The sequence below is a fragment of the Oncorhynchus keta genome, chromosome 7 (genome assembly GCF_023373465.1).
Source record: "Oncorhynchus keta strain PuntledgeMale-10-30-2019 chromosome 7, Oket_V2, whole genome shotgun sequence".
Classification (NCBI taxonomy): Eukaryota; Metazoa; Chordata; class Actinopteri; order Salmoniformes; family Salmonidae; genus Oncorhynchus; species Oncorhynchus keta.
Window position 1 is genome coordinate 40977566 of NC_068427.1, and position 22231 is coordinate 40999796.

Here is a 22231-nt window from a genome sequence, read left to right on the forward strand (position 1 = left end):
TCAGAATCAGAACGCCTGCTATGTCTGAACATTCAGAATCAGAACGCCTGCTATGTCTGAACATTCAGAATCAGAACGCCTGCTATGTCTGAACATTCAGAATCAGAACGCCTGCTATGTCTGAACATTCAGAATCAGAACGCCTGCTATGTCTGAACATTCAGAATCAGAACGCCTGCTATGTCTGAACATTCAGAATCAGAACGCCTGCTATGTCTGAACATTCAGAATCAGAACGCCTGCTATGTCTGAACATTCAGAATCAGAACGCCTGCTATGTCTGAACATTCAGAATCAGAACGCCTGCAATGTCTGAACATTCAGAATCAGAACGCCTGCTATGTCTGAACATTCAGAATCAGAACGCCTGCTATGTCTGAACATTCAGAATCAGAACGCCTGCTATGTCTGAACATTCAGAATCAGAACGCCTGCTATGTCTGAACATTCAGAATCAGAACGCCTGCTATGTCTGAACATTCAGAATCAGAACGCCTGCTATGTCTGAACATTCAGAATCAGAACGCCTGCTATGTCTGAACATTCAGAATCAGAACGCCTGCTATGTCTGAACATTCAGAATCAGAACGCCTGCTATGTCTGAACATTCAGAATCAGAACGCCTGCTATGTCTGAACATTCAGAATCAGAACGCCTGCTATGTCTGAACATTCAGAATCAGAACGCCTGCTATGTCTGAACATTCAGAATCAGAACGCCTGCTATGTCTGAACATTCAGAATCAGAACGCCTGCTATGTCTGAACGTTCAGAATCAGAACGCCTGCTATGTCTGAACATTCAGAATCAGAACGTTTTAAGTAAACTATTTGCGGCCTCCCAAGTGGCGTAGCGTTTTAAGGCGTCACGAAGGACCCGAGTTTGATCCCAGGCTGAGATCGGGAGTCCCATTGGCCCAGTGTCGTCCGGGTTTAGGGGAGGGTTTGGCCGGGGGGGTGCTTTACTTGGCTCATCGCACTCTAGCAACTCCTTGTGGTGGGCCGGGCGCCTGCAGGCTGACCTCTGTTGTCAGTTAAAATGTTTCCTCCGACACATTGGTGCGGAGGTTAAGCGGGCGGGTGTGTCGAGAAGCGCTTTGGCGGGTGTTGAGAAGCGCTTTGGCGGGTGTTGAGAAGCGCTTTGGCGGGTCTTGCTTCGGAGGATGAATGACTCGACCTTCGCCTCCCGAGTCCGTTGGGGAGTTGTAGTGAACAGACAAGATGGAAATTGGGGAGAAAAAGGGGGTAAAAATATAAATGAAATAAAGTTACTTGGCGATTATTCCTCACACAGTAACAGGTGTTATAGTAGTTGTCTTATGTGCCATAACCTAGAAGTTATGGGGGTCTCTGTGGGGCATCACCCTGCACTTGGAAGGCACAGTAAATCACAGCAATAAAGCTGATACTGTAGAACTTATGTAACACCAGTCCAGGGCAACATTTCCCTCCAGAAAGTGGTAACCTCCTTCGTGACCTCAATGAGGTGAAAACAATAGTGCACAAACTAGGGGGAGCTATTGCTCTCGCCACATTTCCAGTCACCTCAGAAAAGACAACAAAAAAAATTAACAAGACCCACATGACTCGAGGTACAACAAAGAAAAATCACAAGAACATTGAGTGGAATAGACGTGATAGTCTTGCTCATGAAAACTTTACATTTATAGATGAGGTGAGGACCGACTCACATCAAACTGGGCTAGTACTTCCCCGCTGACCAGACCCTCCTTCAGGGTGTTCATGGAGTCCCTCCAGGCGTCCTGGTCCAGCTGACTGGGGTCCTGGGGACACTTCTCTGGGATGTACTGGAAGTCTGGCTCAGTCTCCTGCTTCTCCTCCACCATGTCATAGATGGCTGGAGAGACAGGGAAGGAAGTAACACAGTTAGTTAGAATAGTGTAGAACAACAGCATCTCTTATTATTAGGCTCTGCTCAGTTTCAATATTCACACCAGCATACCACTTAAAAATAAGCAATGTATTCGGTATTGGATTCTAACTGGAATGCTATACGCTAGTGTGGATATTGGAAGGTAGCCTCTTTTGTTTGATGTCACTTGTTCTTCTACCTATATCGTAATGATTTGGCCTGTTTTAACTGCACATTGCAATAGTGGTCCCGTGTGGCTCAGTTGGTAGAGCATGGCGCTTGCAACGCCAGGGTTGTGGGTTCAATTCCCACGGGGGATCAGTATGCAAAAAGTATGCAATTACTACTCACTGTAAGTCGCTCTGGATAAGAACGTCTGCTAAATGGCATAAATGTTAAATGTAGTAAACCCAAGGAGATTACTTAGTCACCAATCAGAGCCCTCTCCTCACCATTGGGCCTGACCAATAAGATGAGCTCTCCTGAGTGGCTCTCACAGCTGGCCTTGATGAACATGACCACCTGGTCGTGAGTGTGCTCCGAGATGTCTCGACCGTTGATCAGAACCACCTGGTCACCTTCGTTCAGGCGAGGGACACACAGGTCAGCCTGTAGAGGGTTGGAGGAGAACGCAATCAGACTGGGTAGAAGACTAGAACACTGGGCCTGTAATGTAATAAAGTTGACAACAAAGACAACTAAGTGCTGTTCATTGCCTTGTGATCAACATCATCCTGAAGCCTTTTTAGTTGAGCCGTGAAAGGACTGCTACTTTTGTTCACTCAATCTATTGAGATAAACTTTTGTTATTTTCCACCATAATTTGCAAATAAATTCATTAAAAATCCTGCAATGTGATTTTCTGGATTTGTTTTTTCATTTTGTCTGTCATAGTTGAAGTGATGAAAATGACAGGCCTCTCTCATCTTTTTAAGTGGGAGAACAGCACAATTGGTGGCCGACAATACTTTTTTGCTCCACTATAAGTTTGATGCTAGCTTGCAACTTACCTTGGCTTCTTGCTGCACTCGCAGTCAAGCCTGCCACGCAGTCTCCTCGTTGAGTGCAATGTAATCAGCCAAAATCGGTGTCCAAAAATGAAATGATCCTCAACGCAATGGCCCCACAAGGGTGCGTGCTCGGCCCCCTCCTGTACTCCCTGTTCACCCATGACCGCATGGGCACACACGTCTTCAACGCAGACGACAACAGTAGTGATTACCAACAACGACGAGACAACAAGGGCTATATCACTGCCTGGTACGGCACCTGCACCGTTAGCAATCGCAGGGCTCTCCAGAGGGCCCTCAACGACATCTTCAGCACCCGGTGTAACAAATTTTCAATGGGATTGAGGTGAGGGCTTTGTGATGGCCACTCCAATACCTTGAATTTGTTGTCCTTAAGCCATTTTGCCACAACTTTGGAAGTATGCTTTGAGTCATTGTCCATTTGGAAGACCCATTTGCGACAAAGCTTTAACTTCTTGACTGACGTTTTGAGATGATATTTCAATATATCCACAGTTTTCCATCCTCATGATGCCATCTATTTTGTGAAGTGATTTGCACTTTTCGCACCAAAGTACGTTCATCTCTAGGATACACTCCTTCCTGAGTGGTATGACGGCTGTGTGATCCCATGTGTTTATACTTGCGTACTATTGTTTGTACAGATGAACGTGATACTTCAGGCGTTTGGAAATTCCAAGAGAGAACCAGACTTGTGGAGGTCTACAATTGTCTTGCTGAAGACTTGGCTGTTTTCTTTTGATTTTCCCATAATGTCAAGCAAAGAGGCACTGAGTTTGAAGGTAGGCCTTGAAATATATCCACAGGTACACCTCCAATTGACTCAAATGATGTCAATTAGCCTATCAGAAGCTTCTAAAGCCATGACATTTTCTGGAATTATATATATATATATATATATATATATATATATATATATATATATATATATGTGTGTGTGTGTGTGTGTGTGTGTGTGTGTGTGTGTGTGTACTGTAAATGTTTTTGACATTTTATTTTCATTTTACCTTTATTTAACTAGGCAAGTCAGTTAAGAACAAATTGTTATTTACAATGACGGCCTACCCTGTCCAAACCCTAACCCGGACTCCCAATCACGGCCGGCTGTGATACAGCCTAGAATCGAACCAGGGTCTGTAGTGTCGCCTCAAGCACTGAGATGCAGTGACTTAGACCGCTGCACCACTCGGGAGCCAGAGTGTATGGGGTGTTGGTTAGTGTTCTAACATACCGATGTCCCAGGGGCCACACGAGACACGATGACGGGCACCTTCTGATCAGCTCCACCCTAAAACCAAGGCAATGGAGAGGGCTAAACAATCTGATCATATCACCAGCAGTTCTTGGTCAAGTCACATGGTCAGGATTAGGAGCAGTAGGGTTAGGTGACCTTCGGGCATTGTTATTTCATAGCATTATACTTCATTTAAAATATAATAATAAAGATGTTTCATTGTCACACACACACGATAGGTGCAGTGAAATGTGTCGTACAGCGCCCCTGGAGCAAATTAGGGCACAGACAGATTTTTCACCTTGTCGGCTCGAGTATTTGAACCAGCGACCTTTCGGTTACTGGCCCAACGCTCTAATCGCTAGGTTACCTGCGGCCCTACAAAGTACTACTGTAGGCACAAGGCAGAGGTCTCACCTTGACGTTGAAGCCAAATCGTCTGTTGTCATCTGGCCTCATCTTGACCAGAACCAGATTGTCGTGAGGGACAACACCGTTCAACTGTAGAGAAAGACATAGTGATGTGTTAATACATGTCTCCATTGGAAAGGACAAAAGCTCCTGACAGCCTACAGAGACTCTGAAGGGCCCACAGTTCTTCAGAGGTCACAAGGTCAGAAAAACCATGACCCTGGCCATAGTTCTAAGTCATTTAGGTTCAGCTTTAAAAAATTCACTATGAAACAAAATGAAAACAGTGGTAGATTGAGTCAGGGTGGACTTACCGTGGTCTTGTCGGTTGCCATGGGGACATCGTACATCTCGTTGATGTGGTTGTCAAGGAGACTCTGCTGGGAGTGGGCCTGGATGATCTGGCTCAGGTTCTTCCTGGACTGTTTTGGAGGCAGGGCCGGGGGGCGACCATCTACTGTCTCCGGGGAGCTGGAGAGAGACACAGACAGCGTTAATCTCATGGTAGAGGACCTTCAGTCTGTCAGCCAGTCAATTTTAGGTCCTTGATATTTTTTCAAGATAAGGCACGTTCCATTTCCTAAAATCCAACAGGGCTAACAAGAGCTCAGTAAGCCATTCAGCCAATCAGAGCTTTCAGATAAGCAGAAACTCCATTTGCTCGTGGCCATTGGCCAATAGGAGAGCAGAGCTCCTACAGCACTTCCTCCACAGAGAGAGCCGGTGTGTGTGTTGTAGTGTGTAACTACCTTACAATCCCAGTCACAGTGGGTGTTTGTTGTGTACAGTGTACCTAACCATCCCAGTCACTCAACCACAGAAATCCCAGGAGGCCCAGGGGAACTTGAGGCCAGTCAGGAACAGTCAGAGCACATTGTTTGGGGTCCTGTATGCCAGGCTGGTGTCACAACAGAGGAGACACTGGTGGGGAGGGAGGGGTGACACTGCAGGAGGGACAGACAGGCCTCTCTCTCAAAATAAACAGATACCACAAGGTCTTCAGCCACATGGCTGAGAGAGGGAAGGGGGGAAGGGACTACTGCTCACTGACACTGACCACGGGGACATACACAGAGTATTTGTCTGTATTTACCTCAAGACAGTAAGACATAAATACAGTTGCTGTCCTTTTCCCCCCAACTGATTGAAGTCAGGGACCGGAAGGGTCAACCTTCGCTTAGTTCTTTAAAGGTCAGGCTGGGGTCAGCAGCCTCTCGCGTGACAGTGTAGTGGGATGTTTTCCTGGTTCACAGATCAGGTTGCAGAAGGGAAGCACTTGACTTGGTTGCCTTGGTATTCACTGCTTGAAACCTCATCTTACTGAGGTAATGCTGTGACAGCCAAGATTGTTGTATTGATGCTTCTTTTGGAGACAGAGAGAGACAGTGACAGAGAGGAAAAGGAGATGAGGGAGAGACAGAGAGAAAAAAAAGAGATGGGGAGAGAGACAGAGAGAGAAAAAAGAGATGGGGAGAGAGACAGAGAGAGAAAAAAGATGGGGAGAGATATGAGGGAGGGAGACAGAGAGAAAAAAAGAGATGGGGAGAGAGATGAGGAGAGAGACAGAGAGATGAGGGAGAGAGACAGAGAGGAAAAAGAGATGGGGAGAGTGATGAGAGGAAAAAAAGATGGGGAGAGAGATGAGGGAGAGAGACAGAGATATGAGGGAGGGAGACAGAGAGAAAAAAAGAGATGGGGAGAGAGATGAGGAGAGAGACAGAGAGATGAGGGAGAGAGACAGAGAGGAAAAAGAGATGGGGAGAGTGATGAGAGGAAAAAAAGATGGGGAGAGAGATGAGGGAGAGAGATAGAGGAAAAAGAGATGGGGAGAGAGATGATGGGGAGAGAGATGAGGGAGAGAGAGGGGAAAAAGAGAGATGGGGAGAGATGAGGGAGAGAGAGAGAGATGAGGGAGAGAGACAGAGGAAAAAGAGATGGGGAGAGTGATGAGGAAAAATAGATGGGGAGAGAGATGATGGGGAGAGAGATGAGGGAGAGAGATGAGGGAGAGAGATGAGGGAGAGAGATGGAGAGGAAAAAGAGATGGGGAGAGAGATGATGGGGAGAGAGATGAGGGAGAGAGAGAGATGAGGGAGATGAGGGAGATGAGGGAGAGAGATGGAGAGGAAAAAGAGATGGGGAGAGAGATGATGGGGAGAGAGATGAGGGAGAGAGAGAGATGAGGGAGATGAGGGAGATGAGGGAGAGAGATGGAGAGGAAAAAGAGATGGGGAGAGAGATGAGGGAGAGAGATAGAGAGGAAAAAGAGATGGGGAGAGAGATGATGGGGAGAGTGATGAGGGAGATGAGGGAGAGAGATAGAGAGGAAAAAGAGATGGGGAGAGAGATGATGGGGAGAGTGATGAGGGAGATGAGGGAGAGAGATAGAGAGGAAAAAGAGATGGGGAGAGAGATGAGGGAGAGAGATGAGGGAGAGCGATAGAGAGGAAAAAGAGATGGGGAGAGAGATGGGGAGAGAGATGAGGGAGAGAGATAGAGAGGAAAAAGAGATGGGGAGAGAGATGATGGGGAGAGTGATGAGAGGAAAAAAGATGGGGAGAGAGATGAGGGAGAGAGATAGAGAGGAAAAAGAGATGGGGAGAGAGATGAGGGAGAGAGATGGGGAGAGAGATGAGGGAGAGAGATGAGGGAGAGAGATGGGGAGAGAGATGAGGGAGAGAGATAGAGAGGAAAAAGAGATGGGGAGAGAGATGAGGGAGAGAGATGAGGGAGAGAGATAGAGAGGAAAAAGAGATGGGGAGAGAGATGAGGGAGAGAGATGGGGAGAGAGATGATGGGGAGAGAGATGAGGGAGATGAGGGAGAGAGATAGAGAGGAAAAAGAGATGGGGAGAGAGATGAGGGAGAGAGATGAGGGAGATGAGGGAGAGAGATAGAGAGGAAAAAGAGATGGGGAGAGAGATGAGGGAGAGTGATGAGAGGAAAAAAGATGGGGAGAGAGATGAGGGAGAGAGATAGAGAGGAAAAAGAGATGGGGAGAGAGATGATGGGGAGAGAGATGGAGAGGAAAAAGAGATGGGGAGAGAGATGATGGGGAGAGAGATGAGGGAGAGAGATAGAGAGGAAAAGAGATGGGGAGAGAGATGAGGGAGAGAGGGAGAGAGGAAAAAGAGATGGGGAGAGAGATGAGGGAGAGAGGGAGAGAGGAAAAAGAGATGGGGAGAGAGATGAGGGAGAGAGGGAGAGAGGAAAAAGAGATGGGGAGAGAGGGAGAGAGGAAAAAGAGATGAGGGAGAGAGGGAGAGAGGAAAAGAGATGGGGAGAGAGGGAGAGAGGAAAAAGAGATTAGGGAGAGAGATAGAGAGGAAAAAGAGATGGGGAGAGAGATGAGGGAGAGAGGGAGAGAGGAAAAAGAGATGGGGAGAGAGATAGAGAGGAAAAAGAGATGGGGAGAGAGATGAGGGAGAGAGGGAGAGAGGAAAAAGAGATGGGGAGAGAGATGAGGGAGAGAGGGAGAGAGGAAAAAGAGATGGGGAGAGAGATGAGGGAGAGAGATGATGGGGAGAGTGATGAGGGAGATGAGGGAGAGAGATAGAGGAAAAAGAGATGGGGAGAGAGATGAGGGAGAGAGATGGGGAGAGAGATGAGGGAGAGAGATAGAGAGGAAAAAGAGATGAGGGAGAGAGATGAGGGAGAGAGATAGAGATGGGAAAAAGAGATGGGGAGAGAGATGATGGGGAGAGTGATGAGGGAGAGAGATGAGGGAGATGAGGGAGAGAGATGGAGAGGAAAAAGAGATGGGGAGAGAGATGATGGGGAGAGAGATGAGGGAGAGTGATGAGGGAGATGAGGGAGAGAGATAGAGAGGAAAAAGAGATGGGGAGAGAGATGAGGGAGAGAGATAGAGAGGAAAAAGAGATGGGGAGAGAGATGATGGGGAGAGTGATGAGGGAGATGAGGGAGAGATAGAGAGGAAAAAGAGATGGGGAGAGAGATGATGGGGAGAGTGATGAGGGAGAGAGATAGAGAGGAAAAAGAGATGGGGAGAGAGATGATGGGGAGAGTGATGAGAGGAAAAAAAGATGGGGAGAGAGATGAGGGAGAGAGATAGAGGAAAAAGAGATGGGGAGAGAGATGAGGGAGATGAGGGAGAGAGGGAGAGAGGAAAAAGAGATGAGGGAGAGAGGGAGAGAGGAAAAGAGATGGGGAGAGAGGGAGAGAAGAAAAAGAGATTAGGGAGAGAGATAGAGGAAAAAGAGATGGGGAGAGAGATGATGGGGAGAGTGATGAGGGAGATGAGGGAGAGATAGAGAGGAAAAAGAGATGGGGAGAGATGATGGGGAGAGTGATGAGGGAGAGAGATAGAGAGGAAAAAGAGATGGGGAGAGAGATGATGGGGAGAGTGATGAGAGGAAAAAGAGATGGGGAGAGAGATGAGGGAGAGGGAGAGAGGAAAAAGAGATGGGGAGAGAGATGAGGGAGATGAGGGAGAGAGGGAGAGAGGAAAAAGAGATGAGGGAGAGAGGGAGAGAGGAAAAGAGATGGGGAGAGAGGGAGAGAAGAAAAAGAGATTAGGGAGAGAGATAGAGAGGAAAAAGAGATGGGGAGAGAGATGAGGGAGAGGGAGAGAGGAAAAAGAGATGGGGAGAGAGGTGAGGGAGAGAGGGAGAGAGGAAAAAGAGATGGGGAGAGAGGGAGAGAGGAAAAAGAGATGGGGAGAGAGGGAGAGAGGAAAAAGAGATGAGGGAGAGAGGGAGAGAGGAAAAAGAAATGGGGAGAGAGATGAGGGAGAGAGGGAGAGAGGAAAAAGAGATGGGGAGAGAGATGAGGGAGAGAGGGAGAGAGGAAAAAGAGATGGGGAGAGAGATGAGGGAGAGAGATAGAGAGGAAAAAGAGATGGGGAGAGAGATGAGGGAGAGAGGGAGAGAGGAAAAAGAGATGGGGAGAGAGATGAGGGAGAGAGGAAAAAGAGATGGGGAGAGAGATGAGGGAGAGAGGGAGAGAGGAAAAAGAGATGGGGAGAGAGATGAGGGAAAGAGAGACAGAGAACCAATTGCACTTTATGGCAGCGAGGTGTGGGGTCCACTTCCAAAACAAGATTTCATCAAATGGGACAAACACTCCATTGAAACCTGTTCTGTAAGATTCTCCTACAATGTCCATAGGAAAACTACAAACAATGCATGCAGGGCAGAATTAGGCCAATATCCACTAATAATAAAAACTCAAAAAAGAGCAATTCAGTTTTGGAAACATCTAAAATAGAGTGACCCTCTTATATCATTACCAAGCTCTGCAATGCCAAGAGCTGAGCCAAGAAAAGAGTCCCCTCATCCAGCTGGTTTACAAACCTGTTCTACTAACACACTGAACTGAAGCCTTAGGACCAGAACATCCAATCAATCAGAATAAACCCAATTACAACACAGTCAAAACAAAACTATATTGCTTATTGGGAAACACAAACACAAGCACAAAGCAAAATGCTATTGCTATCTGGCCCTATATCGACAGTATACCGTGCCTAAATATTTGAGCATGGTTACTGATCAAAACCTTAGAAAAACCTTGACAAAGTACAGGCTCAGTGAGCACAGCCTTGCCATTGAGAAGAGTAGACACAGGAAAACCTGGCTCCCTGTAGAGGAAAGGCTGTGCAACCACTGCACCACAGCAGAACCTGGCTCCCTGTAGAGGAAAGGCTGTGCAACCACTGCACCACAGCAGAACCTGGCTCCCTGTAGAGGAAAGGCTGTGCAACCACTGCACCACAGCAGAACCTGGCTCCCTGTAGAGGAAAGGCTGTGCAGCCACTGCACCACAGCAGAACCTGGCTCCCTGTAGAGGAAAGGCTGTGCAGCCACTGCACCACAGCAGAACCTGGCTCCCTGTAGAGGAAAGGCTGTGCAACCACTGCACCACAGCAGAACCTGGCTCCCTGTAGAGGAAAGGCTGTGCAACCACTGCACCACAGCAGAACCTGGCTCCCTGTAGAGGAAAGGCTGTGCAACTACTGCACCCCAGCAGAACCTGGCTCCCTGTAGAGGAAAGGCTGTGCAGCCACTGCACCACAGCAGAACCTGGCTCCCTGTAGAGGAAAGGCTGTGCAGCCACTGCACCACAGCAGAACCTGGCTCCCTGTAGAGGAAAGGCTGTGCAACTACTGCACCCCAGCAGAACCTGGCTCCCTGTAGAGGAAAGGCTGTGCAGCCACTGCACCACAGCAGAACCTGGCTCCCTGTAGAGGAAAGGCTGTGCAGCCACTGCACCACAGCAGAACCTGGCTCCCTGTAGAGGAAAGGCTGTGCAGCCACTGCACCACAGCAGAACCTGGCTCCCTGTAGAGGAAAGGCTGTGCAACTACTGCACCACAGCAGAACCTGGCTCCCTGTAGAGGAAAGGCTGTGCAACCACTGCACCACAGCAGAACCTGGCTCCCTGTAGAGGAAAGGCTGTGCAACCACTGCACCACAGCAGAACCTGGCTCCCTGTAGAGGAAAGGCTGTGCAGCCACTGCACCACAGCAGAACCTGGCTCCCTGTAGAGGAAAGGCTGTGCAACCACTGCACCACAGCAGAACCTGGCTCCCTGTAGAGGAAAGGCTGTGCAACTACTGCACCCCAGCAGAACCTGGCTCCCTGTAGAGGAAAGGCTGTGCAGCCACTGCACCACAGCAGAACCTGGCTCCCTGTAGAGGAAAGGCTGTGCAGCCACTGCACCACAGCAGAACCTGGCTCCCTGTAGAGGAAAGGCTGTGCAGCCACTGCACCACAGCAGAACCTGGCTCCCTGTAGAGGAAAGGCTGTGCAACTACTGCACCACAGCAGAACCTGGCTCCCTGTAGAGGAAAGGCTGTGCAACCACTGCACCACAGCAGAACCTGGCTCCCTGTAGAGGAAAGGCTGTGCAACCACTGCACCCCAGCAGAACCTGGCTCCCTGTAGAGGAAAGGCTGTGCAACCACTGCACCACAGCAGAACCTGGCTCCCTGTAGAGGAAAGGCTGTGCAGCCACTGCACCACAGCAGAACCTGGCTCCCTGTAGAGGAAAGGCTGCGCAACCACTGCACCACAGCAGAACCTGGCTCCCTGTAGAGGAAAGGCTGTGCAACCACTGCACCACAGCAGAACCTGGCTCCCTGTAGAGGAAAGGCTGTGCAGCCATTGCACCACAGCAGAACCTGGCTCCCTGTAGAGGAAAGGCTGTGCAGCCACTGCACCACAGCAGAACCTGGCTCCCTGTAGAGGAAAGGCTGTGCAACCACTGCACCACAGCAGAACCTGGCTCCCTGTAGAGGAAAGGCTGTGCAGCCATTGCACCACAGCAGAACCTGGCTCCCTGTAGAGGAAAGGCTGTGCAGCCACTGCACCACAGCAGAACCTGTCTCCCTGTAGAGGAAAGGCTGTGCAACCACTGCACCACAGCAGAACCTGAGATGGAGCTGCATTTCCTGACAAAATGTCAAAAATATAAAACAATTAGAGAGTATCATTTTCCCAAATTTGAAACCCTTATTCAAGGTTTCAAAGACCTATCTGATGAGAGTAGGCTACCCATCCTGTTGGGGGAGGACGCAGAGAGCTGTGGGTTGGCAGCGCACTACATTGCTGCCTGCCATAAGATGAGGGACAGTGTCTGACAGACCAATCAACCTGCACATGTCCTCTACTGTATACTTATTGTTCTTGTTGAATGTAGGGTTATTTTGACACTTGGTTATTGTTGTTACTGTTGTCCCGTTGACTATTTGATTCTCCTTTTTATATTGTAAATATCCAAAATAAGCTTTGGCAATATGTACATTGTTACATCATGCCAATAAAGCTAAATGAATTGAGAGAGAAAGAGAAAGAGAGACAGACAGGAAAAAGAGAGATGGGAGAGAGAAAGAGAGAGATGGGGGAGAGAGAGGGGGATGCTTGAGATCCCAGGAAGAGTGAGCAGGTGGTTATGTCATCTTCTGGATCAGTGAAGAGAAGAGCAAATGGCTTGGCACAGAATGTAGGTGCGTGCAAGTGTGTGTGTGTATGCGTTTGTCCGTGTGTGTGTGTATGCGTTTGTCCGTGTGTCTCTGTGTGTGTGCACACACACACACACACACACACACACACACACACACACACACACACACACACACACACACACACACACACACACAGGTTTGTGTGTGTGAATAGAGGAGTGAAATGAGAGCGAAAGAGGGAGGGAAAATATATAGGCAGAGTGTGGGTGTGCCTCTGTGTACATGCATAGGTTAAGTATGAATATGTATGAACTCACTACTGTAAGTCGATCTGAATAAGAACGTCTGCTAAATGACTAAAACGTTAAATTGGGAAGTGAGAGGAGTCTGAACTACTCCCTCTATTCCCATTAGAGATACGGTATCTGTACTGGTGCTTGCGACACAGTTCTTGGTAAGATAACACTTCTGCAGAACAGATAAACAGCCTTCCTGCTTTAACATAACAAGCCAGTTGTTGTAGAGGCTCTTACCCAATCTGGCCTAATAATAAACACTTAACGGATCTCTGAAAGGCATCTCAGAGAACATAACAGCCAAAAGAACTGGAGTACAGGGTTGTCTGGAGGTTGAGGTTAGGATATAGAGCAGAGGGGAAAACAGGGGGGACAAGGAGAGGGCTGAACATAGCCTCACTCAGTAGGGCAACTCAACACTAGTGGTCCAGAGGTTAGGTCACTGTCACACTGCTACAGTAGAGTCACCAGGGGTTAGGTCACTCTCACACTGCTACAGTAGAGTCACCAGAGGTTAGGTCACTCTCACACTGCTACAGTAGAGTCACCAGAGGTTAGGTCACTCTCACACTGCTACAGTAGAGTCACCAGAGGTTAGGTCACTCTCACACTGCTACAGTAGAGTCACCAGGGGTTAGGTCACTCTCATACGTCACTCTGCTACAGTAGTCACCAAGGGTTAGGTCACTCTCATACGTCACTCTGCTACAGCAGAGTCACCAGGGGTTAGGTCACTCTCACACTGCTACAGTAGAGTCACCAGGGGTTAGGTCACTGTCACACTGCTACAGTAGAGTCACCAGAGGTTAGGTCACTCTCACACTGCTAAAGTAGAGTCACCAGGGGTTAGGTCACTGTCACACTGCTACAGTAGAGTCACCAGGGGTTAGGTCACTCTCACACTGCTACAGTAGAGTCACCAGGGGTTATGTCACTGTCACACTGCTACAGTAGAGTCACCAGAGGTTAGGTCACTCTCACACTGCTACAGTAGAGTCACCAGGGGTTAGGTCACTCTCATACGTCACTCTGCTACAGTAGTCACCAAGGGTTAGGTCACTCTCATACGTCACTCTGCTACAGCAGAGTCACCAGGGGTTAGGTCACTCTCACACTGCTACAGTAGAGTCACCAGGGGTTAGGTCACTGTCACACTGCTACAGTAGAGTCACCAGGGGTTAGGTCACTGTCACACTGCTACAGTAGAGTCACCAGGGGTTAGGTCACTGTCACACTGCTACAGTAGAGTCAACAGGGTTTAGGTCACTCTCACACGTCACAATGCTACAGTAGAGTCACCAGGGGTTAGGTCACTCTCACACTGCTTCAGTAGAGTCACCAGGGGTTAGGTCACTCTCACACTGCTTCAGTAGAGTCACCAGGGTTTAGGTCACTCTCACACGTCACACTGCTACAGTAGAGTCACCAGGGGTTAGGTCACTGTCACACTGCTACAGCAGTCACCAGGGGTTAGGTCACTGTCACATTGCTACAGTAGAGTCACCAGGGGTTAGGTCACTCTCACACTGCTTCAGTAGAGTCACCAGGGTTTAGGTCACTCTCACACGTCACACTGCTACAGTAGAGTCACCAGGGGTTAGGTCACTCTCACACTGCTACAGTAGAGTCACCAGGGGTTAGGTCACTCTCACACGTCATGCTGGGTTAGGCTCTACTGTTAGGCTACTCTCAGATATCAGTGTTCTACCAGTGCAGTAGACTACAGCCACGGGCCGGGGGAAGTTTGACCCAAGGCGGGTATACTGCACTGAGTCAGAGACAGGCCTCATTTTTATGTGTCTACCACCCCCCACCGTGCTCCATCCCAGCCCTGCCGAACCCCCTCCATGCCCCCAGAGCTGTAAACACAGTTTATAGCCCGCGTTCAAAGGCTCTGTTTCCATTTAAGCTCATTAAATGACATTTGGGAAAGGGTGTGAACTGTAATTGCAAGCCACAGACACACAAGCCAACCGTTAAAACGGATGACTTTTAAAAAGCAGCCGTTTCAGAAGTCGGAGCAGACACCATGGCACTGGTACTGTCATGTCCAATTCAAATGTGGCTTCCATTGATTTTTAGACCGTGGCTTTAGTGGAGACTTTACAGTGGAATATAGTCACAGGCACCAACTTTCACCCTCATTAACAGCTATGGTGGTGTTTGACAGAGAGGGACGAGCTGGTCAGAGACAACTCCCATTAGATTGTTAGTCTTGCTTAGAGCAGTCCCTTGGTGCATATTGTTTTAACGTAGGCCTAGTATCTCGTACTGGGCTACAACTAGCGGCCCCAGTTGTTCCTGGTCAGATCCTACAGTCATATCAACAGGGCCACTGATAACCACCACACCTCTCACCTTCCTGACTACTGCAGTGTGTCCAGTGTCCACTCGAGGTCCAGACTGATTGAGTTGGTGTGAGTGGACGAGGCTGACTTGTGATTGGTGTGTGTGTGTGGCAGCAGACTTACGGGCTGGAGTCCAGACTGATAGAGTTGGCCTGGGTAGAGGACGCTGATTTGTGATTGGAGAAGACGGGGAGACTAGGCGAGGCGTGGATCATGTGGTCCACCAGGTGCCCAACCGACAACGGGCGCATCCGCGTCCCCTCCTGTACGAACAACGAGTTCCGGCTGCACACACACGCACACACACGCGCACGCACACACACACACGCGCACACACACGCGCGCACACACACGCGCGCACACACACACACACACACACACGCACACACACACACACGCGCACACACACACGCGCACACACACGCACGCGCACACACACGCGCACACACACGCACACACGCACACACACACACACGGTGGTTAGGAGGATTGTGTGGGGAATCAAAGCCAATGAATGTACGGTATTCCACACTGTTTGAAGACTTCCATTGTTGGTTTGATTCTATTATGTTTAACCCAGCTTCTGTGATACATTTGAAAGTGTACAATTCCTTTTGTTTTTAGCCCATGCTATGAAAAGTGTGACTTCCATTTCTGATGGTATTGGAACTGGGACTCCCTCACAGCGTGTCTCCCTCTGAGACGTGGGCATTATATTAGGACAGGGTATATAAGGAGGAGTGACCGACAGGAACTCACTGGTTAGGGGTACCGGGTGGGGAGCGTGTTGGCAGGCTCTGGGTCTCCAGCCTCTCGTCTGATAGGCTGTTCCTGCTCACCGCCTCCCAGTCTGTCCCACACATCAACTTCCTGGCCATGGGCTTACTGGGAGACCTACTCAAACAGGAAATATAATCAGCCACGTGACAGAGTCAATGAGGATGTGATAGTGCTGACTTTGTGATAAGGAAGACAGAGGGTGTGGCTGAAAAGGCACCCTATTCCCTATATAGTGCACTACTTTATACTACAGCCCTATTCCCTATACAGTGCACTACTTTATACTACAGCCCTAATCCCTATATAGTGCACTACAGCCCTATTCCCTATATAGTGCACTACTTTATACTACAGCCCTATTCCCTATATAGTGCACTACTTTATACTACAGCCCTATTCCCTATATAGTGCACTACTTTATACTACAGCCCTATTCCCTATATAGGGCACTACTTTATACTACAGCCCTATTCCCTATATAGGGCACTACTTTATACTACAGCCCTATTCCCTATATAGGGCACTACTTTATACTACAGCCCTATTCCCTATATAGGGCACTACCTTTGACCAGGGTCTGGATAGGAATTCGGGGGGAAAGTAATGCACTATATAGGGAACGGGGCGCCATGTCAGACCCAGCCAGAGTGGTGAAACACTCCAGTCTAAAGCCCAGATGAATATGACTGACACACAGCTCAGCGATAAAGACAGAATCCGTGAGACTAGGATGTGATGATTGGCCCATCAACATCACTAATTCATCCTACAGCACCGCCAGGATGTGATGATTGGCACATCAGTATCACTAATTCATCCTACAGCACCTCCAGGATGTGATGATTGGCACATCAGCATCACTAATTCATCCTACAGCACCTCCAGGATGTGATGATTGGCCCATCAGCATCACTAATTCATCCTACAGCACCGCCAGGATGTGATGATTGGCCCATCAGCATCACTAATTCATCCTACAGCACCGCCAGGATGTGATGATTGGCCCATCAGCATCACTAATTCATCCTACAGCACCGCCAGGATGTGATGATTGGCACATCAGCATCACTAATTCATCCTACAGCACCGCCAGGATGTGATGATTGGCCCATCAACATCACTAATTCATCCTACAGCACCTCCAGGATGTGATGATTGGCCCATCAGCATCACTAATTCATCCTACAGCACCGCCAGGATGTGATGATTGGCCCATCAGCATCACTAATTCATCCTACAGCACCGCCAGGATGTGATGATTGGCCCATCAGCATCACTAATTCATCCTACAGCACCGCCAGGATGTGATGATTGGCCCATCAACATCACTAATTCATCCTACAGCACCGCCAGGATGTGATGATTGGCACATCAGTATCACTAATTCATCCTACAGCATCTCCAGGATGTGATGATTGGCCCATCAGCATCACTAATTCATCCTACAGCACCTCCAGGATGTGATGATTGGCACATCAACATCACTAATTCATCCTACAGCACCGCCAGGATGTGATGATTGGCACATCAGCATCACTAATTCATCCTACAGCACCGCCAGGATGTGATGATTGGCCCATCAACATCACTAATTCATCCTACAGCACCGCCAGGATGTGATGATTGGCACATCAGTATCACTAATTCATCCTACAGCATCTCCAGGATGTGATGATTGGCCCATCAGCATCACTAATTCATCCTACAGCACCTCCAGGATGTGATGATTGGCCCATCAGCATCACTAATTCATCCTACAGCACCGCCAGGATGTGATGATTGGCCCATCAACATCACTAATTCATCCTACAGCACCGCCAGGATGTGATGATTGGCCCATCAGCATCACTAATTCATCCTACAGCACCTCCAGGATGTGATGATTGGCCCAACAGCATCACTAATTCATCCTACAGCACCGCCAGGATGTGATGATTGGCACATCAGCATCACTAATTCATCCTACAGCACCGCCAGGATGTGATGATTGGCCCATCAACATCACTAATTCCTCCTACAGCACCTCCAGGATGTGATGATTGGCCCATCAGCATCACTAATTCATCCTACAGCACCGCCAGGATGTGATGATTGGCACATCAGTATCACTAATTCATCCTACAGCACCTCCAGGATGTGATGATTGGCACATCAGTATCACTAATTCATCCTACAGCACCTCCAGGATGTGATGATTGGCACATCAGCATCACTAATTCATCCTACAGCACCTCCAGGATGTGATGATTGGCACATCAGCATCACTAATTCATCCTACAGCACCTCCAGGATGTGATGATTGGCACATCAGCATCACTAATTCATCCTACAGCACCGCCAGGATGTGATGATTGGCACATCAGTATCACTAATTCATCCTACAGCACCTCCAGGATGTGATGATTGGCACATCAGCATCACTAATTCATCCTACAGCACCTCCAGGATGTGATGATTGGCCCATCAGCATCACTAATTCATCCTACAGCACCGCCAGGATGTGATGATTGGCCCATCAGCATCACTAATTCATCCTACAGCACCTCCAGGATGTGATGATTGGCACATCAGTATCACTAATTCATCCTACAGCACCTCCAGGATGTGATGATTGGCCCAACAGCATCACTAATTCATCCTACAGCACCGCCAGGATGTGATGATTGGCACATCAGCATCACTAATTCATCCTACAGCACCGCCAGGATGTGATGATTGGCCCATCAACATCACTAATTCCTCCTACAGCACCTCCAGGATGTGATGATTGGCCCATCAGCATCACTAATTCATCCTACAGCACCTCCAGGATGTGATGATTGGCCCATCAACATCACTAATCCATCCTACAGCACCTCCAGGATGTGATGATTGGCCCATCAGCATCACTAATTCATCCTACAGCACCGCCAGGATGTGATGATTGGCCCATCAACATCACTAATCCATCTCACAGCACCTCCAGGATGTGATGATTGGCCCATCAGCATCACTAATTCATCCTACAGCACCGCCAGGATGTGATGATTGGCCCATCAGCATCACTAATTCATCCTACAGCACCTCCAGGATGTGATGATTGGCCCATCAGCATCACTAATTCATCCTACAGCACCGCCAGGATGTGATGATTGGCCCATCAGCATCACTAATTCATCCTACAGCACCTCCAGGATGTGATGATTGGCCCATCAGCATCACTAATTCATCCTACAGCACCTCCAGGATGTGATGATTGGCCCATCAACATCACTAATTCATCCTACAGCACCGCCAGGATGTGATGATTGGCCCATCAGCATCACTAATTCATCCTACAGCACCTCCAGGATGTGATGATTGGCCCATCAACATCACTAATTCATCCTACAGCACCTCCAGGATGTGATGATTGGCACATCAGCATCACTAATTCATCCTACAGCACCTCCAGGATGTGATGATTGGCCCATCAACATCACTAATTCATCCTACAGCACCGCCAGGATGTGATGATTGGCCCATCAGCATCACTAATTAATCCTACAGCACCTCCAGGATGTGATGATTGGCCCATCAACATCACTAATTCATCCTACAGCACCGCCAGGATGTGATGATTGGCCCATCAGCATCACTAATTCATCCTACAGCACCTCCAGGATGTGATGATTGGCCCATCAACATAACTAATTCTCTGGGCATTAACATAGAGCTGTCATACTTGTTTTGATAGAGGACTTAATAGCAGAGATACATGCATAAACCATAAATACAGGGCCTATACAAAGTCGACACCCCCCATTTCACATTTTGTTGCATGACAAAGTGGGACTGAAACAGATAAAATTGTAGTTTTTTTTGTCATTGAGCTACACAAAATACTCCATAATGTTAACGTGAAAAGAGTAATTCCAAATATTAATATTAATAAAAAATGTAATAACTAAAATAGTCATTGCGTAAGTATTCACCCCTTTCGCTTAGGCAAGCATAAATTAGTTCAGAAGTAAAAATGTGGCTTAATAAATCACACACTTTTTTCACTCACTTTGTGTGAAATAATAGGGATTAAACATGATTGTTGATTGACTACCCCTTCCATCTGCCCACCATACATACATCTGTAAGGTCCATCAGTCAAGTAGACTTTCAAGCATTGATTCAACTAAAGACCAGGGAGCTTTTGGAAAAGCATAAAAAATGGCAGTGATTGGTAGATGGGTTACAATAACAAATCAAACATTGAATATATCTTTAAGCATGGTCAAGTTAATAATCATTCTGTGGATTATGTATTAAACCGCCTAGACACATCAAAGATGCAGATGTCTTTCTGATCTGAGCAGCAGGACAGGAAGGAAACTGCTTAGGGTTGTCACCTTGAGGCCATTGGTGATTTTAAAACATGTACAGAGTTCAATAGCTGTGATGGGAGAAAACTGAGGATGGGATCAACTTTGTAGTGACTCCACAATAATGACCTAAATGACAGAGTGAAAAGGAGAACACTGATATACAGAATATTCCAAAACAGTAAAATGTATGCAAAGAGGCACTAAAGTAATACTGCAACAAAAAATGGCCTAAATGCAAAGCCTTATGTTTGGGGCGAATCCACCACATCACTGAGTACCACTCGTCTTATTTTCAAGCATAGTGGTGGCTGCATCATGGTATGGGTATGCTTGTCATCAGCAAAGACAAGGGATGGAGCTAAGCACAGGCAAAATCCCAGAGAAAAACCTGGTCCAGTCTGCTTTCCAGCAGACAAGTTCATCTTTCGGCAGGACAATAACCTACAGCACAAAGCCACATCTACACTGGAGTTACTTACCAAGAAGACAGTGAATGTTCCTGAGTGGCCAAGTTACAGTTTTGACATAAATCTGCTTGAAAATCTATTTCGAGATCCCCAACACCTTGAACAAAATGGGCAAATATTGCACAATCCAGGTGTGCAAAGCTCTTAGAGACTTATCTAAGTAGACTCACATCTGTAATTGCTGCCAAAGGTGTTTCTAACCTGTATTTACTCAGGGGCGTGAATACTTATTTAATCAAGGAATACTAGTGTTTTGCTTTTCATTCATCTTTGTAGATCATTGACAAAAAAAAATACAATTAATGAATTTTACGTAACAAAATGTACAGAAATTCAAGGGAGGTGTAGATATTCTAGACACTGTACATATATATAGTATAGTGTTGTGTTGTATTACCTGGCAAACACCCTGTTCTTGATCCCCTTCTCTTTGCCATACTGCACCGACTGCACCTCGGTCCTCCCGCTGCATAGAACAGGTTCAAACAACATCCGAACCATCCCTTTAGTAACACTCAGCCACATCTTACAAACTGCTGTTTTGTGCTGCAACTCACATCCCAATTGGAGCTTAAAAAAAAAATGCATCAACAATCTCCCAACTCTGTTTCACCCAAAGTGTGTATCTCACCAGACGAAACGCCCCCTTACCACCCCCCATCCCCTTCACAGCTCAAAGCAAATGCTCAAGTACTTCAACAATGAACAGTTTGTTTTATTTGTACCCTTTCTAATCTCCATCTGAGACGTGAATCCATATGAATAATGGAAAAACTCCTTTTTCCCCAAAAGCGTTTTGAAAGGACTGAAGAAAAACAAGCCCCGTTTTGGGTTTGCGTTAATAATTAATCTACTTTTCCCAAAGATGAGAGCACAATCGGCAACCACTAATACAATTCCCCAAACACTGACTGTTGATGCCACTCATCATGACCTCGCAAACATCTTTGACCTGTGTTGACATTTCAGTGGCAGTGCTTCGTGCCTTGCAGGTATAGTGTGTATGGGTTGATGCATGCACCTGTGGCAATGGGGATTTTCTCTTACCAGTAACGAAACTTGGAGCCCAGGGTAAAATAGTGGGCAAAGAAGTTCTTCTGAGGGGGAACGGGCCGGTCCAGACGGAAGAAGGTGTGATGCTCTACACAGGTCTTCCATAGGTTCTTACAGGCTCTGTAGCTCACCATGTTAAACCCCAGCAAGGTCTCCCTCGTCTCATTCTGTAGGGGGAGGGAGAGAGATAAAAAGTAGAGGAGTGAGGGAGAGACAGAATGACAAGAGTGAGGGAGAGACAGAATGACAAGAGTGAGGGAGAGACAGAATGACAGAGTGAGGGAGAGACAGAATGACAGAGTGAGGGAGAGACAGAATGACAGAGTGAGGGAGAGACAGAATGACAGAGTGAGGGAGAGACAGAATGACAGAGTGAGGGAGAGACAGAATGACAGAGTGAGGGAGAGACAGAATGACAAGAGTGAGGGAGAGACAGAATGACAGAGTGAGGGAGAGACAGAATGACAGAGTGAGGGAGAG

General features: G+C 47.7%; 1 protein-coding gene and 1 non-coding gene across 24 annotated transcripts in view; one reads left to right on the top strand and one right to left on the bottom strand.

The window, feature by feature from the left end:
* LOC118386432 (tyrosine-protein phosphatase non-receptor type 4-like) overlaps window positions 1–22231 on the bottom strand; it is a 134365-nt gene that overhangs the window by 22452 nt on the left and 89682 nt on the right. For all 23 annotated transcript variants that reach the window (XR_008139960.1, XM_052522888.1, XM_052522886.1 and 20 more), the window contains 9 exons: window positions 21746–21918; window positions 21096–21164; window positions 15874–16008; window positions 15238–15399; window positions 4862–5018; window positions 4554–4637; window positions 4134–4190; window positions 2324–2480; window positions 1690–1856 (listed from right to left, as the gene is read on the bottom strand). Coding sequence is in view for 22 of the 23 variants with exons in the window: in XM_052522888.1 (XP_052378848.1) it covers window positions 1690–1856; window positions 2324–2480; window positions 4134–4190; window positions 4554–4637; window positions 4862–5018; window positions 15238–15399; window positions 15874–16008; window positions 21096–21164; window positions 21746–21918 (1161 nt within the window). In the remaining variant the exon portion in view is untranslated. The remainder of the gene's footprint in view (window positions 1–1689; window positions 1857–2323; window positions 2481–4133; window positions 4191–4553; window positions 4638–4861; window positions 5019–15237; window positions 15400–15873; window positions 16009–21095; window positions 21165–21745; window positions 21919–22231) is intronic.
* On the top strand, window positions 2117–2192 carry trnaa-ugc (transfer RNA alanine (anticodon UGC)). Its single transcript has one exon. It is a non-coding gene; the product is annotated as a tRNA-Ala (tRNA).